Source organism: Festucalex cinctus, chromosome 2, assembly GCF_051991245.1.
Source record: "Festucalex cinctus isolate MCC-2025b chromosome 2, RoL_Fcin_1.0, whole genome shotgun sequence".
Taxonomy (NCBI): Eukaryota; Metazoa; Chordata; class Actinopteri; order Syngnathiformes; family Syngnathidae; genus Festucalex; species Festucalex cinctus.
Window position 1 is genome coordinate 20,356,815 of NC_135412.1, and position 14,966 is coordinate 20,371,780.

Below are 14,966 nucleotides of genomic sequence, written 5' to 3' on the forward strand. Positions count from 1 at the left end.
AATATTTTACATGCTGAAACGCTTATGCTAAAATGTTCCCACAAGTCTCTTGATAATAAGTTTTATGAGGCAGAGCAAATCATTTTGCAATCTCTTTCTCTCCCAGATGTTGTGATCCTTCATCAGTTTTCTATTTCCTCCTTTTTTTCTTTTTTTCCCCCGTCTCTTCAATCTCGCCACCTCCCCATCTTCCTTTTCTCCTGCAAGGATGCCAATGATACAATATTGCACTGAAATAGTGCTTCACTTGGGTAAGATACACAATGGTTCGAATGGCTCTAGCTCTAATATGGTTCATGAGAGGTGTTTGCATTTGTGAATGGGACAATTAGGAGCATTAGAGCCAGTGAATAGAAGGACTGGAATGAAAATCGGTTTGACTGGAAAGCGCAGAAGGAGAGCAGTGTGTGCCTTTGATAGGATGTCGGGAAAATGCGTTATCGGAGCACTTTTTTAGCTGTTGCCATGAGCATGTGCCTGTCCACTGCACTTGGACTGCTGTTTGCTGCTTTGTTTGCAGAAGCCCCAGCAGGCCAAATTGATTGCACGCTCGCTCCAAAGTTGTGCTCAAAACAAGCTCAACTCGTGGCTGCCTTGGTGACTCGGTTTGTCATGCGCTTGATTCACATGCTGGTGATTCACTCTGTTAGGAACTGATGATTAATTTTTGGTTTTAAGCAAGGTTATTTTAATTAATGAAAACTAATGAAAAAAACAAAAATTAAAAAAACAACTTTAAATAAAATGAAAACTTACAAATGCTTTTTAAAAAACGAAAACGAACACTACATTTTTTGTTTACAAAAGTAACTAAAACAAATTATAATTATGGCAAAAATGTCCTTCGTTTTAATCTTAATTAATACATGAGCTTTTAGGGATGATTTTAAATCTGATTTTAAGTATATTTATTTAGATATTAACCGGAATAAAGAAGTTAGCAAGTGTGTCACGCAGAAGTGACGTCATCTAGCAGCAGCCAATAGAAAAACACCTTTAGATGACGCTGCTAGGCCCAAGGGGACAAATTTGCCTGCTTGACTTTTGGCTCTAATGGCTTGGCTCGCCTGCTTTTTCATTTAACTCAACCGGAATGCAACGCTAGGCAAAAAACATGTTACTTTTTCCCATTTTACCATAGTGTTTATTTAATATTGTGCACCCCAAGTAATACACATAAAAAAGATAATACTGAAAGTTTGAAACTAAAACTTAACTAAAGCTAAGCATTTTTTAAATAACTCAAACTAATAAAAACTAACAGAACCACCCTGCAAACTAATTAAAACTAACTAAATTAAAAAAAAACAATACTCAAACAAAATAAAAAATAACTCAAATGAAAATTCCTAAACTATAAAAACCCTGGTTTTAAGACATCATCCTGACTAATGCATCTGGTTTCTCCTTGTGTGACTCCCCCATTAGGTCATTATGAGCGGGGGCGTCAACGTGAGGTCCACCCTTCGGGCCCCTCCCCCATCGGGAATCCCACTCCCACGCACGTCTATACCCTCCTCCCAAAAAACGGACAGGCACCAGAGGACCAGCGAGCTGCCCAGGGCCTTGACACCTACCTCGAAACGCACACCCACACACACACCTGCTCAGTCTCCATTACTTTGCCCTCGCAGCTCCAGCCTACGAAAGTCATCCCGGAGGGATTTGCCGACAAATGTTGGCCTGAAGTCTCCACTCGTCCACCAACCTGGTGGTCAACAGGCTTGCCGGAGCTCTTCTTTGGCCTACAATAGTCCACTGACTCAGCGCCGGGTGCCTCCGCCACACTCCAAAGACATTCTGGATCTGGGAAAGACCTCACAGATTCCGACGGATTTTTCACTTGATGGGAATTGTAATAGAAATCTATGCACAAATCGAAACCAAACCAGCTTGCATCCTCCTCTCCAGTTTAGCAAAGGAGAGCATTCCACGTCCAGGCTGATTAACGATGTTGTATCAGAAAGGGAGGAAGAGGCTCCAAAAATCGACCCATCCCAGTCTTGTATCTCCAACAATGGCAACATCTACCAACCTCCCACTCAAATTCTCCATCAGGAAGCCATCAGCGGTCCTGGTGACTGCGCCGCCCAATCAGATGAGGAGATGGGAACGCCAGAGGATTCAAGTCCAGCTTCCTCTACCAGTCTTCCGCTGCTTCCACCAGGCATGCCAGCCTTGCCTGCGACGTGCACGCCATCTTTAGATATGCAAAAGGAGCCCGTCCCCTCAGAAATGCAAGCTCTGCGAGTGAACATGGCGGCAGTTGCCCCCTTCAGCTTCAGGTTAGTGATCCTCAATCGAACACAGTTACCAAGTCTTCAGCTGTGGCTATTTCATGGTAAAGACATCTTTCGTATTTCTCTGTAGGGATGTAACGATATCCAAACATCACAATACGATATTATCACGATATGAAGGTCACGATAGGATGAATTATCATGATATTGTTGGGAGGTTGGCGATACAAAAAAAAGGTCACGATATTGTTAAAAAAAAAAACAAGAGCACTTACAAAAAAAAAAGTTACACACAATATAGTGCTTTTGTACATGGCAGCAATGCATACAAACAATCAACAATCTCTAATAACACTTAATATTGAGACAATTACTTGCTAATGCACGCACACATTGAGTTCCTCCACATATTGACTTGATTAACAATCATGACGTATATTTGACATATTTGACAAACATAGAAGGGTCAAAAATGCCTTGTGAAAATTACACTGCACTAAATAACTAGCCACGAGAGGGTGCTACTGACTTTTTAAAAAAAAAAAAATTATTTTTATTTTTATTTTTTTATTTTTTTAGGAGATTTGGTGCTTTTAATATCGTGACATGATGACGATGAAACTATGTGGCAGTTTTAATATCACGATATCACAATATTGCCGTTATCGTTACGTCCCTATTTCTCTGTTTGACCTTCCACTGTGCAGAGCGGCTCACACCCACTCAGTTTAATGAACACGAGTCCCAGAGGCTTGTTGTGAGATTTCAATCTAATTCTTGTGTATCTCACAGAAAACCATAAACACACACACGCACACACACACTTGGTGCTTTCTGGAGCAGAGCTGACCGTTTAAGTGTCTACTAGAAAGTCTTTAAGGCAGACTGAGTATATTCCTTTTTGTAGTCCCTCAACATGGCTAAACGAAGGAAAGAATACAAAGTGTTTGTTGACTGTGAAATGTAAGCATGTTGACCAATGTGTTCTTTGTGTCACGTTGACAGGCTGCAGGTGCAGGAGGGCGATTTGTCACTGGATGAACTGAGCGACTGTTCATCTGGATCCATCGAGATCTGCTGTGATGACCTGACACCAGGTTAGACAAATTCACTCTCCAAATGTCAAATATTGTTCTCTGAAATGGCCCAAAATTTAATTCTATCTGCCCAGTCGGGATGAATGCACTTCCAGGCTAAGGGATGGATTTTTGTCATGCCTGGGTGCTACATTTCAGCAGCAAGACACATTTATTACGACAGTCATACAAGTCGTGCCAAAGGCCGATATATGACTCCCATTGTTGGACCCGAATAGACGGAGGGAAAAGCAGCCTCAGTCCAAATAAATGTCTCCTACTCGTCAGGCCTTGGCCGCCATGTCTGAAGTAAGGTGGCATGATTTGGAAATGTGTGCCTCGGCCTGCGGCTGTGCTGACTGCAGTGGGTCAAAATGAAGGGATGGAGAGTAGGGAAGTGCTTAGGATGCGCCGATGAGGGAAGATGACAGTGGCGATGTGGGTCAGTAATGGGATAAAAAGGGTGCACTCGCTCGCTGCCAGGCAGCGTTACATGCACATTGATTTCAACTTTTGAACCCAACCTCTCACACGGTCCCTACCACTTTCCCCACCTTTAAAGGTCAAAGGCACCCATTTTACATTTGACAAATCTCACAATACAGCACTAAAAAAAAAAAAAAGTCACAAAAATAGGTCTAATGAAATGATAATTTCATTTCATTTGACTCTACTCACGCATTGACATACTTAGTGTGAAAAGAAAACAAAATGGACATCGTTAAATTCAGTATTATAATTTCACAAAATAAAGACGCAAACGTTGTTCTCTAATTCGGCTATCAGAATGAAATAGAAATGTCAAAACTAATCTTTTATTATGTCAATAACTTCTGATTTCTATCTGTAGCCTTTTTAAGAATCTATCATTGGAAAACAAAGTTTTTATTAGCTTGTTTGTTATGAAAAACTTGGCGGAAGTGCATTATAGAGCGTACCACTCTTAAAAGTCCTCTTGCTTTCTTTGCATGATGGTTTTGGTCATGAGCTTGTAATTGATCCTTCACTGGGCGTCTAAAGTGTTTAGCGCAGTCAAAAGGCACATTTGCAGCATATATTGGTAGGGCTGCGATCATAATACACGTATTGGTCATTTTAAAAAGCACTGGAAGGAAGGTGAGAGGAAGAGCACGTTTGGAGGGAAGAAAAACAGAAGGTAAGTTGAAAAGATGGCTGACAAGGTCATTAGGATAATGGATGTCAATTGACATTCTATTCATTGTGTTCTCTTTAGAAAAGCACGCAAAAACATAGAATGCTTTATTTATTATTATTTATCTGTTACATATTTGGCAACTGATTCATTTACCACAAATGAATTCTATATTTGCCTATTTGCCAAAAAAGTGGCAACAAAACCGCCTTTTATCATCTTCTGACCCTGATAAAGACATGGGCAATAAATGCGTCTACAGGACCATATGGTCTTTGGATTTGACCCAAGTCTTACTGACCTTGCCACTCTCCAGAGATGATGTGCGGATCGTGTGTGTGCGTGATGGATGTGATGGATGTCTGACCATCCACAGATGGTGTTTTGAAAGATAAATCTTTGGTAGATCTATCTTTTTTTTCCAGCAAGGGAATTGTCTTTCCATATCTCTGTATTTTTTTCACACAGACACACCTGTGTTATAATTTATTTCTAGTCCCAGAATACTCTTCTCAAGGATATTAAACATATGCATGGAAAACTCGCACGCATGATCACACGTGGTTTTAATCCGTGACATCATCTTGGTACAGCTGTGCACCTGAGAGAATGGCAACCACTAATGTGAATTTCTGGAGGAACATTTCATAAAGTTAGCCCTTCTAAAAACACAAATGGTAAATTCTATATGTGGCTGGTAGGATGTTTCTTTATTAAAAAAAAGAAAAAGAAAAAAAACATAAAATCAGTTTATGGTATTAAAAAATCAAAACACAATTTGGCATCAAATCTATATTATTAAATGGTTTGTGAGGTCCCCTAACCACAAAATTAAAGAGCAAGTACGGAAATGTTTTAATCATTCTTATATAGAGTCATAACAACATACTGTTCTTTTGTGGCTTTCAATCAGAATAAAGGCATGTGATGGATTATGTCATTACATACATACCTACATACATACATAATAAAATTTTTTTTAAATCTTTTATGTTGTTGAAAAAGATCGGTATGTTGTCAACTTCATCATCTTAGCTTCAGCTCCTGTCTACTCTTAATAGGGACACAGTAATGGATGCATTAGTTTAAGTGTGAGAAAGGAGGAGAAAAGTGGATTGAATAAGTGTGCAGTCCAAATCCCATTTGACCTTTGGGGTCACTCCCAACGCAGGGAGTCAAGTTATGGCGGAGTCAATCATGTGACAAATCCACCGTCAGACACACCACGCCGTAACCAAGCAACCTGTAAGCATGACAGCATTGTGGGACACTCCCGGCCGGGGAGTGTAATGAGAATTCCAACACTAAGCCAGCCGCAAGAGCACAATTTAAAAGCATTCAGAACAAATATTTTGTCTTCTTCCCAAGATTGCCAGTTGTTGTCGAGTTGCGGATGATTCATAATGAGCATGTGGCGTTCATCATGCTGTTTTTGTTAGATTCACATTTTATGCCTCCCGGAGACAGTCGCGCTATTGTCACGTAGGCCTTAAGTGGCTTGAATTCCCCAAATGCTGAAGCCATTGAGTCATGCTGTGTATCATCACTGTCCTCATTCATGAGTCAGAGTTATCTGAGTACAGTATTTGGCCTTAAAGGTGGACCCTAATAGTCATGTTTTGTATGAGTGCGGCTGTGCATCATGTCCTGTGGACCCCCGAGCGTTAGCACGCTAGCAAAAGTAAGCAATTGAAGCAGGAGGCAAAGCCGTGAGGCAGGATATCCCCTCTCTGTCTTGAATGCTTCCTCTGCTTCTCTGGCCTCACACACGAGATCCTTCCTCACCCTGTCCTCATCCTCCTTGTCTTCCTTCTTGGCTGAGTTTATTCAGTGACCAATCCGATTTGTTTTGAAAGCTAGATCTGCTTCCTTGCTTGTGCACCGTCAGTCACACTTGTAGTCATCACATTTTATTTTCTCACTAATACACCCCCACTTCAAGATTGTCTCGTCATTGGTTGTTTTGTTTTCCATAATGTACACTCAAGAAGAAGTGAAATTAAAAGTTTGATGCAGGGAGTGGGTGAAAGTGAGACCACGTGCCATCTGCATCGTCGAATGGGATCAGATCTGATTGTTTAAGATGCTCCGGTACGATTCCGAGATTTATTTTCTCGTATTTATCTTTGCTATGTAAATGTGCATACTAATGCACCGAACACTTTTTATACCGGTCAATTCACATTATTTGATAAGTCAACTATTAATATGCATCGGCGTTTAATCCTTGAAGTCAGTTAAGTGCTAATCATGTGATTTGGGCATCTTGTCATCCAGTCGGCCGAGTTTTGACATCTGATGTAGTGCTGTAATGCTCTCAGAAGCTGAACCAGTCTTCATACGTCTGCAGTACGAAAATAAGCTCATTGTGGCTGAGAAATAGCGGTTGGCCTCGCTAGCTTTGGTTTTTGGAATTGATGGTAGTCTTAAAACATTCATATGATGGAACTGACAGCGAGGAATATGGGAACGTTACGAATTGAAGCTCCATCTTCATTCCCAAAACGTTTTGTCCAATTATATGTGGTGAACAACTGTGTCATGATGAGAACTTTATTCGTATCATCCCATCATCACAGCACTTGTGTCGCTTCATGACATTCAGTCGTAACATTTGTTGTAGTACAGCATGCAGTCAGACAATAATACAAGCATGTGGAAGTATTTTACCAAAAATAAGACCAAAAGCACAGTCACTTGCAAAACATGCAGTTGTAGCCTCAAATACAATACAAACACATGAAATAGAAACAATGAAGCAAAGGAATGCCTTTTTTTTTTTTTTTTTTTTTGAGCTGGTCAAGATGAGAGCTAACCTGGCAATAGCCAGATGTCCACAGTAATTTTGTAGATAAGAGGTGGGACATTAGCTGCTTTTCCACCAACAAGTCCAGGATCTTTGAGTTCTGGGTAAAGGGAGTTCTTGGTTGTAAAAATTCAGCAGATAATTTAGAATTGTGTTTCCACAGCATCTTAGAGTTCTTGGTAATTAATTCAAAAGTGTTTGATTGAGTCCAGCCGATGTAAAAACAACGCCCCCAAATTTGACCAATCGGCTGTGCTCATTGCAGCCCGCCCCCTCATAGTTCCAGCATGGCTCAGCAAGACCCTATTCCTGAGATAGTACTTGGATGCACCCTGGGGAATTTAACTACCCTGGAAATTGTTGTTGGTGGAAAAACACCCGAACTGAATTTTACTAAGGTAAACTGAAAAGTTCCCCAAAAGTTCCAGCGGTGGAAAAGCGTCTATTGGAAGATTCGACATTCTACACGTTTGTTTTAACCAATCACGGCCACAGATGAAAATGTGTTTGTGTCCGTTCATTGGTCTTGTCGAAAAGGGGGGTAAGCACGAACATCCTACCAGCTAAAAATGCACGAAGCGCCTCTCACTGTTCAACATTCACCAAGGAAACAGTGAGTAATTCTGCGAGAACAGAATTACTTGCAGCGTCCATTCGTCCTTGTTGGGTCTGTTTGTTAGCCCCAGCGGCTGGCTTCCTAGTTTTGTCACACAGTTGTATATCCCGGCCCCAAACCCATAGCCGCTCTGTGATTGGTCCGAACGGCGGTTATCTGCGGGAGCGCTAGAAGATGTATTTTCCGGAGTTTGTGAACTCACAAATATTGCGAGAATTCATCTTGCGAGAGCAAGGTTAGATGAGAGCGGCAGGCTCGTTGAAAAAGAAGAAAACCTGCAACAGACTCCCACTAATAACTACAGTACATTCAGCGTAACATAAAGTTTATTTTTAATCATTTGTTTTTAAGTAATTTTATGCTGGTCCATCAAATTACTGTGCTTCATTTTGACTTTCATTACCTTACCGTCGACTGCAGAAAGTAAACCCTCACTGTTGAGAGTAGTAAATCTGTTTAAAACTATTCTGAGACAAATTTAAGACACTTTCCTTCCTTCTGCCCAACTGACTCTCCACTGCTAGCCCCAATTCATGCTGTGCGTTCAATCTAGCCATTCAGCCTTGTATCGTTATTTACCTGGATTTAAAAGAAAGTGCCTTTTATTGTGAGTGTGTCAGCCTTTCCCCCAGGTCTGAGCCAATTTCCCAAATTTTTAGCTGGTGGTCAGACCTCATATTCCACACAAACACACACCTCGAACACCCTGGATGTGTGTGTGATAAGTGATGAATGCAAAGTCAAATAGTGAGTGCTGGCATCCATTAAACTTGCAAGCTTCTCTGATGTCAAGCCAAATTGCTCAACTAAGTTGCACACCCTGGACAGGCTGTGTGTATGTGTGCGTGCACGCGCTAAGTGTAAAGAAAGTGTATGTTTATGTGTGCTGTATATTCAAATGATTAGTCAGCAGAGCCAGAGAGCACTGCAACAAACAAGTAGCTGTGTGCCGCCAACACACCCTTAACACCGTGTGTGTGCTTTTAAAGCACCGGTGTGTGCGCGCATGTGCCCCCTGTGCCACACAGGCCTGCCTTGTTTGCAGCCGCTCTCATTTCACAAACCGACGTAACCCGTCGTCAGGGAGGTATAAGCGCAGATGTACAGCAACTATTAACCTGAAATTACGTCCCTCACCCTCTAAATTTGCCTGCAACAGGCCCCAGGGGCTCCTAACTGTCATTACGCCCAGCTTTGACCTTAACATTGCCCCTTTCCAAAAAGTTAGCGGACTCAAGCTAATGAGTTTTAGCAGACAACAGCCAATGTTCAGTATGTTTTGTTTCGTCGATCTTCATAAACTTTTAATATGTTTTTATTTTTTATTTTTTTCTGTGTGTGTGTGTGTGTGAGATTGACAACCAGTGCAAATCTGAGCCAACATGAACTTTTGGACAACATTCAGCTTGACTTAATTAATTAGGCTCAAAGTTTTATTGTTTTGAATTTTTATTTTTCATCTAAGACATTTTTCCCCCTCAATTCTATGCTTCCATTTTCATGTGGTAACAGTCTGGGAACATGAGCATGACACGTGCCTCAATGCCCCAAAGAAAAGTCTACAAAAGTCATGCTTAGATGAGTCTGGTGCATGTGATAGGAACACTTGACAATTTTTGCCTCAGTCGCATCAAAAAGGTGTTAAATGAATGAGAAGCGAGATGGTTAGCCCCTCGTCCAGCATCAGTGACCTCTAACCTCACAACTTCAAACAAACAATCCATAATATTGTAGAACTTTTTTCCTGAAGAGTGGAAGTTTGTACAGCATTTCTCTCAGCTCACTCTGCTTTATTTATATAGCGCTTATGCAACAGCCTCAGTCAAAACAAAGCACTGCACACAAAACAAAACGGAAAACATACACACGGTGCATAAAATAATAATAATACAAATGAGAAAAAAAATCCTCTTGAACCAAAATACATCATAGCTGCCTTCACATGAGCACTTTGCATACAGGAGGTGCAAACCTTTTGTCTTTTGGTACAATGCATGTTGTTTGAAGCAGTTAGAGATGAGAGAGGAGCAACATTTTCTCCATGGACGATACGATGATGTCACCAGGATCATAGATTCGATCACAGAGTGAATGACGTCACTCATGTTTGTAAACAAGCAACTCTAGTTTTCGAACAGTCGATAATATGTCCGAGTGCGAATAGATTTCCTACAACAGGACAATTAATGGCCCAGTTCCAAACATGTCCCCATCCAGGGCCGGACTGGGATTCTTATTCAGCCCTGGAGTTTCAGGGCTCAGACCGGTCCACTTTAGTTCACATTTTTACAAAATGTTACAGTATGTGTATCAATATAAAATAGATGAGCATTCCCTCAAAATATTCAATATTGCATTTGATGAAAAATGTAATTTACAATTGAATGCTCTTACAAGAGCACGGTCTGTGTTTATTTGAACAAGTATGTGAACATAAAATGGGCAAAAAAAAGGTTAAAAAGAAACCATTAAGTAAATGTACATTAAATGGGATAAGACATTTTACACTTCACAAGACACTTACCAAATGAAGTTATACCAGCAAGATTAAGCCAGCTAACACTGTACTTCCTGTTAGTACTGTTATTTTGAAATGTGTTCTCACCACTTCTGGTGCACTACTAAGCTGACTGACGTTAACTTGAAGAGAGCAACGGTAATCGTAGAAGGCTTTCCCATCATGCTTTGTTGCTGTTACTAGTAACACGTGATTATGTTTTGCCTCTTTTATTTTTGTACAGACAAGCTTTAATATAGTTATATTGTGTATTGCTTCTATCCATGGATTATAGTTTTGCTACTTTTGATATTAACTCATCCAACCCAATAAACGTATAAATACGTTTTTTAATACTTTGTCCTTCACTCCCAAAAACATATTTACACGTTTTTTTTGTTGTTTTTTTAATGTTCTTTGCTGTAGCATACAGAAGGCTTTGATGCAGCTTCTGATCTGAAGAGGTCGCTGAAAGCAATGGTAGTTATTACAGAAAACGGCCAGCAGGTGGCAGCAGAGTATAAGAGATCAGCCAGGGCCACGTTGTAACAAGCTCTTTTTCCCGTGTTTCCAACAAGTTTGTGAATAATGATGAAACTTAGCTATATTTTAATGCTAATTGCTGCAAAACGGAAACAGATACAAAGTTTTTTTCCTGATGAAAGAAGAGACTCTTGTCTTTCTTTTGGTAGGTTCCATGTTTTTAGAGCAACAGAACACAGTGTTCTGTGGGCCGTGTGAAATTAGTCAAACTCCAGTAAAACAGCCGGGAGTGAAGGGACTTGCTTCAGTGAAAATGCCTGGGAGTGAATGAGTTAAATTACTGTAACTCGGTGACACCCTTAGTAAGAAAGGCAGGCAGTCAGTGTGATATATATATATATATATATATATATATATATATATATATATATAATGCCCTGTAAAAGTGATTGAAGTTCTAGTTAATTGAAAATGAGAGAGTCAACATGAGATAATGTGGATACTCTTTATGTGCCATTTTGAAACAATGTGTGCGCTCCTGCCTGCCGATTTTCGGCCCAAAAAATAGGACGGCCCACCGGGTATTGTCCGTCCCTCAAGATGGCCCAGTCCGGGCCTGAAAAAGTGATTTGATAATACAGAACATCTAAATAAAAGCTCTGACCTATAAGGAGACTGCATGCATATTGTTTCCTGTAAACAGCTTGATTGATTTCTTTGTATAATAAGGGATCATGCTTTGCCATCATTACTAGCCCTAATGGAATAGATGCCTTTTCTGCGTTTATGGCTCTCTATCTGATCAGCTCTCAACTTATCCAATGTCAGATGAGGACTCTGGAATAGATTTTTCACATCTGAAGCCAAGTTTCTCGAGATGGGATGTCCAGTGGAATGACGTGTCACAATTGAACATGCTGGGGCACTACCGAATCCCTAGATGGGGGCTTCTTTGGCCTTGTCTCATCAATGTGACACACTGGATAGGACAGACCCACACATGCAGACTACACACATTACACGCACATTCACGAGGAGCACAGCCCGAAATATCAACACCAGCACCCACACATTTGTTTTAAACCAACGCGTTATCACAATGACTGGAAAATGGATGAGATTGCACAGGCGTAGCTTAAAATGGCCTTTGCTTCAAGGATGGGTGATGTGGTCTGGATTTGGACAATGGATGCAATGGGAGGAAGGAAATGAAGACGAGTGGATAGTTGATGTAATGCAGGTGGAGGTTGCGCTGACGATTTCAGGGCTGCTGGCTGCTAATTAAAGCAAAAAGGCACGCCTGGCCATCCTTGTGCATTTGGGATTGCTTAATGTCCTGTTAAACCTGCAGTCCTGTAATAATTTAAGATAATCACGGTTGGACTTCCTGTGGTTAACACACTTAACAAAATCTGAATGTGAATGGATGAATAGAGTAGCAAATGTGATTATGAAGCAGGGCTGGGCAATAAATCAAATTAATTTGATTCATCGTCATTTTGAAAATCGGATTGTTGAAAATGTGCTAAATCGTGAAATCTAATTTTGCCTTCTGGGTTATTAAAAGCTGTTCTTATGTTCTATTACATGCATATGTTATTGTGATTTTTATTCTCCACACTTTTTTGCTGCGTAACAACTCCCACATAATACTTCCAATTTACACTGCTCAAATTTCAACTAGCTTAAAAAATTCACACCTCCCGGGATATATATCGTCTGATTCCACATTACTTACAGTATTTGCTAAATTTGACGTTTAATATCAACTTTTTCCCATTCATTTTCAATGGGACAGACATTGAACTTTTTCGAAGTATCAATTTCCACGCCCACTTCCGTACATGTAACTTACCATCATTACCAGCCGTCTGATACTGCTTGGTGGCACAATCTAAGTCTAAAGTGCATTGTCCAGTAACCAGGAGGTCATAATTTCATAATTTATATCTCGATTTACTTCATAAGCATTCCACATGCATTCAAATCATAGCATTTAGCTATTAGCGTTCAGCTTTCAGCATTCCCACGTAATTTCTCCAGAAATTGCACTTAGTCTAGTTGTGAGTTGTAATTTTGCTAACTATAAATGTTAAGTTTATGTTAAAACTGATTTTGAATCAGTATACATTATTGTTGTCTGAACATTTTGCACGGGAATTATTTTTGAATAAATGACACCTTTAAATGTTTGTTGGGTTTATTAGATTAAAATCAACTAAAATCTTAATCGTCCTGAATAATTGAAGAAAAAAAAAAATTAGATTTTATTTTTTGTCAATATCGCCCAGCCCTATTATGAAGGAATGAGTGTGAAAGCTAAGGGATGCTTCTATTATGGCAGCAATATTTGACATTGAGGAACAGTGCAATCAGGCTGCTCAGATGATTGCACTGCTTGTAAATACTGATGTTAATTTTTTTGCAAAGTCTTGTGTTTTGACTCACCGGTGTGCAGCACAGCATCTGGAGTGGGATTTTTAAAAAGTACATTTATTTAAGCTTTTTAGAACGTTATTTGTACTTTAGCTCATGTGAGGAGAAAAAAACAGACAGAAGGGCAGGGAGGGATGGATGAATCAGCCAGTGGGAGGAGGGCGAACCAGAGACAAGAAGATAGAAGGAAGGCTAGCAGCGGAGGAAGTAGAAGGCGGGTGAATGAGCCAGCGGGGGCAGGTTTAGCAAACCAGCAAGCGAGGCACAAGCAGAGGGAGGAGAGAGGGGAGAAAAGGGGGTTGTTGCTGCTGTTGCGACTGCTTCTGCTGTCAGTTGGCTGCCGCCTGCCTCGCGACCAGGAGGGGATGCGAAGCGGGAACCAAGCAGAGGTGCAGACAGAGGGCTGCGTTTCGTTTCAGCGGCTCCATTGTCATCTGTGACGGGGTGCAGTTAGATGCTCGACGCAGATCGGCAGATCCATGGACTGTAAAATGTGAGTAGAAGGAAACTCCAGATGCCAATCAGCACTGATTCATTTGCTGTTTTCAACTCAAGGTTCTTGCACATCAGGGAATTTGCCATCTCGTGATGTGAGGCAACAAATTACGACGCTCTGGTGTTTTTCTCTTTGCTTCTCCCGTCTTTCGCTCCATTTATTCTGGTCTGCTTGTGCGTAAATCAGAGCATGCCCCTGTTGTTTGGCTCTCTACAGGAGGGATGCTGGAGGCTAATGTGGCTAACATTAGCATGACAGCAAAGCCCAGGGAGCTGGACCTCAGGACTCCCGCTGTTTCCAGCCAGGATTCTTCAGCCCAGTCCATGGCCTCAAGGAAGCCCCCAGCAAAGCCATCTGCTCTACCCCAGGGACCCCCACGTCCCTCCAGGTCAGAGCTGAAGGTCTACCGGCCAACTACCGGATCCATCCCGATTCCAGTCTCAAATCCATCCAAGCTACGCAAGCAGCGATCACTTAGCAACTTGGCTGTGCTCACTGATGCTGAGAAAAAGCTGCACCTGTACCAGAGTCCCAGGTGGAATGATGATTCGGGCCAGCCTGGCGCTGGCGCCAACAAAGAAGGGCAGACTCCGACAGGTCGGCCCATGAGTGGTAAAACATCACTATCCAGAACACTTTCAAAGTCAGAACAGTCCCTTTTCCAAGGAAAGCCCAAAACATTCAACTCCCAGGCAGTGACATCAAATTTGGGCAAGGCGAGCCGAATCCCAGCCCCAGGAAAACCACGGGGACCGTATGCTGAGGTCAAGCCCATTAGCAAGACCTCTGATGGAGGCCATAGTGCAGCACCAGACCTTGCTGAGAACCCCATTAAGACTAATGGAGCTGGTGGTACAGGAGATAATGGCGCAAAACTTGGGGAGAAAGGAAGATCTGCTCCTCTTTTAAATGAAGACAAGAAAGAGAATAAGGTGGTAGAAGGACAAGACGATAAGGCCTTTTTGAAAGTGGACCCAGAGTTAGTGGTGACGGTTCTGGGTGACCTGGAGCAGCTGCTGTTCAGCCAAATGCTTGGTGAGTGCCCTCTTTTCTAGGCTTGCTATACATTGGGTCAAGCATGAGACCAAAATCACTTAGGGCATGTCTTTAAATATGTCCATAAATACTTTGTTATTAGGGCCTGAGCAACGACTGCTGTGAGA

The 14,966-nt window shown here is 41.4% G+C and overlaps 1 protein-coding gene across 4 annotated transcripts in view; it reads left to right on the forward strand.

The window, feature by feature from the left end:
* The window catches only part of nav1a (neuron navigator 1a), a 95,349-nt gene that overhangs the window by 2,956 nt on the left and 77,427 nt on the right, over positions 1–14,966 (forward strand). For all 4 annotated transcript variants that reach the window (XM_077513588.1, XM_077513589.1, XM_077513590.1 and 1 more), the window contains exons 3-5: positions 1,429–2,285; positions 3,246–3,337; positions 14,020–14,838. In XM_077513588.1, coding sequence (XP_077369714.1) covers positions 1,435–2,285; positions 3,246–3,337; positions 14,020–14,838 — 1,762 coding nt within the window. In that variant the 5' untranslated portion in view covers positions 1,429–1,434. The remainder of the gene's footprint in view (positions 1–1,428; positions 2,286–3,245; positions 3,338–14,019; positions 14,839–14,966) is intronic.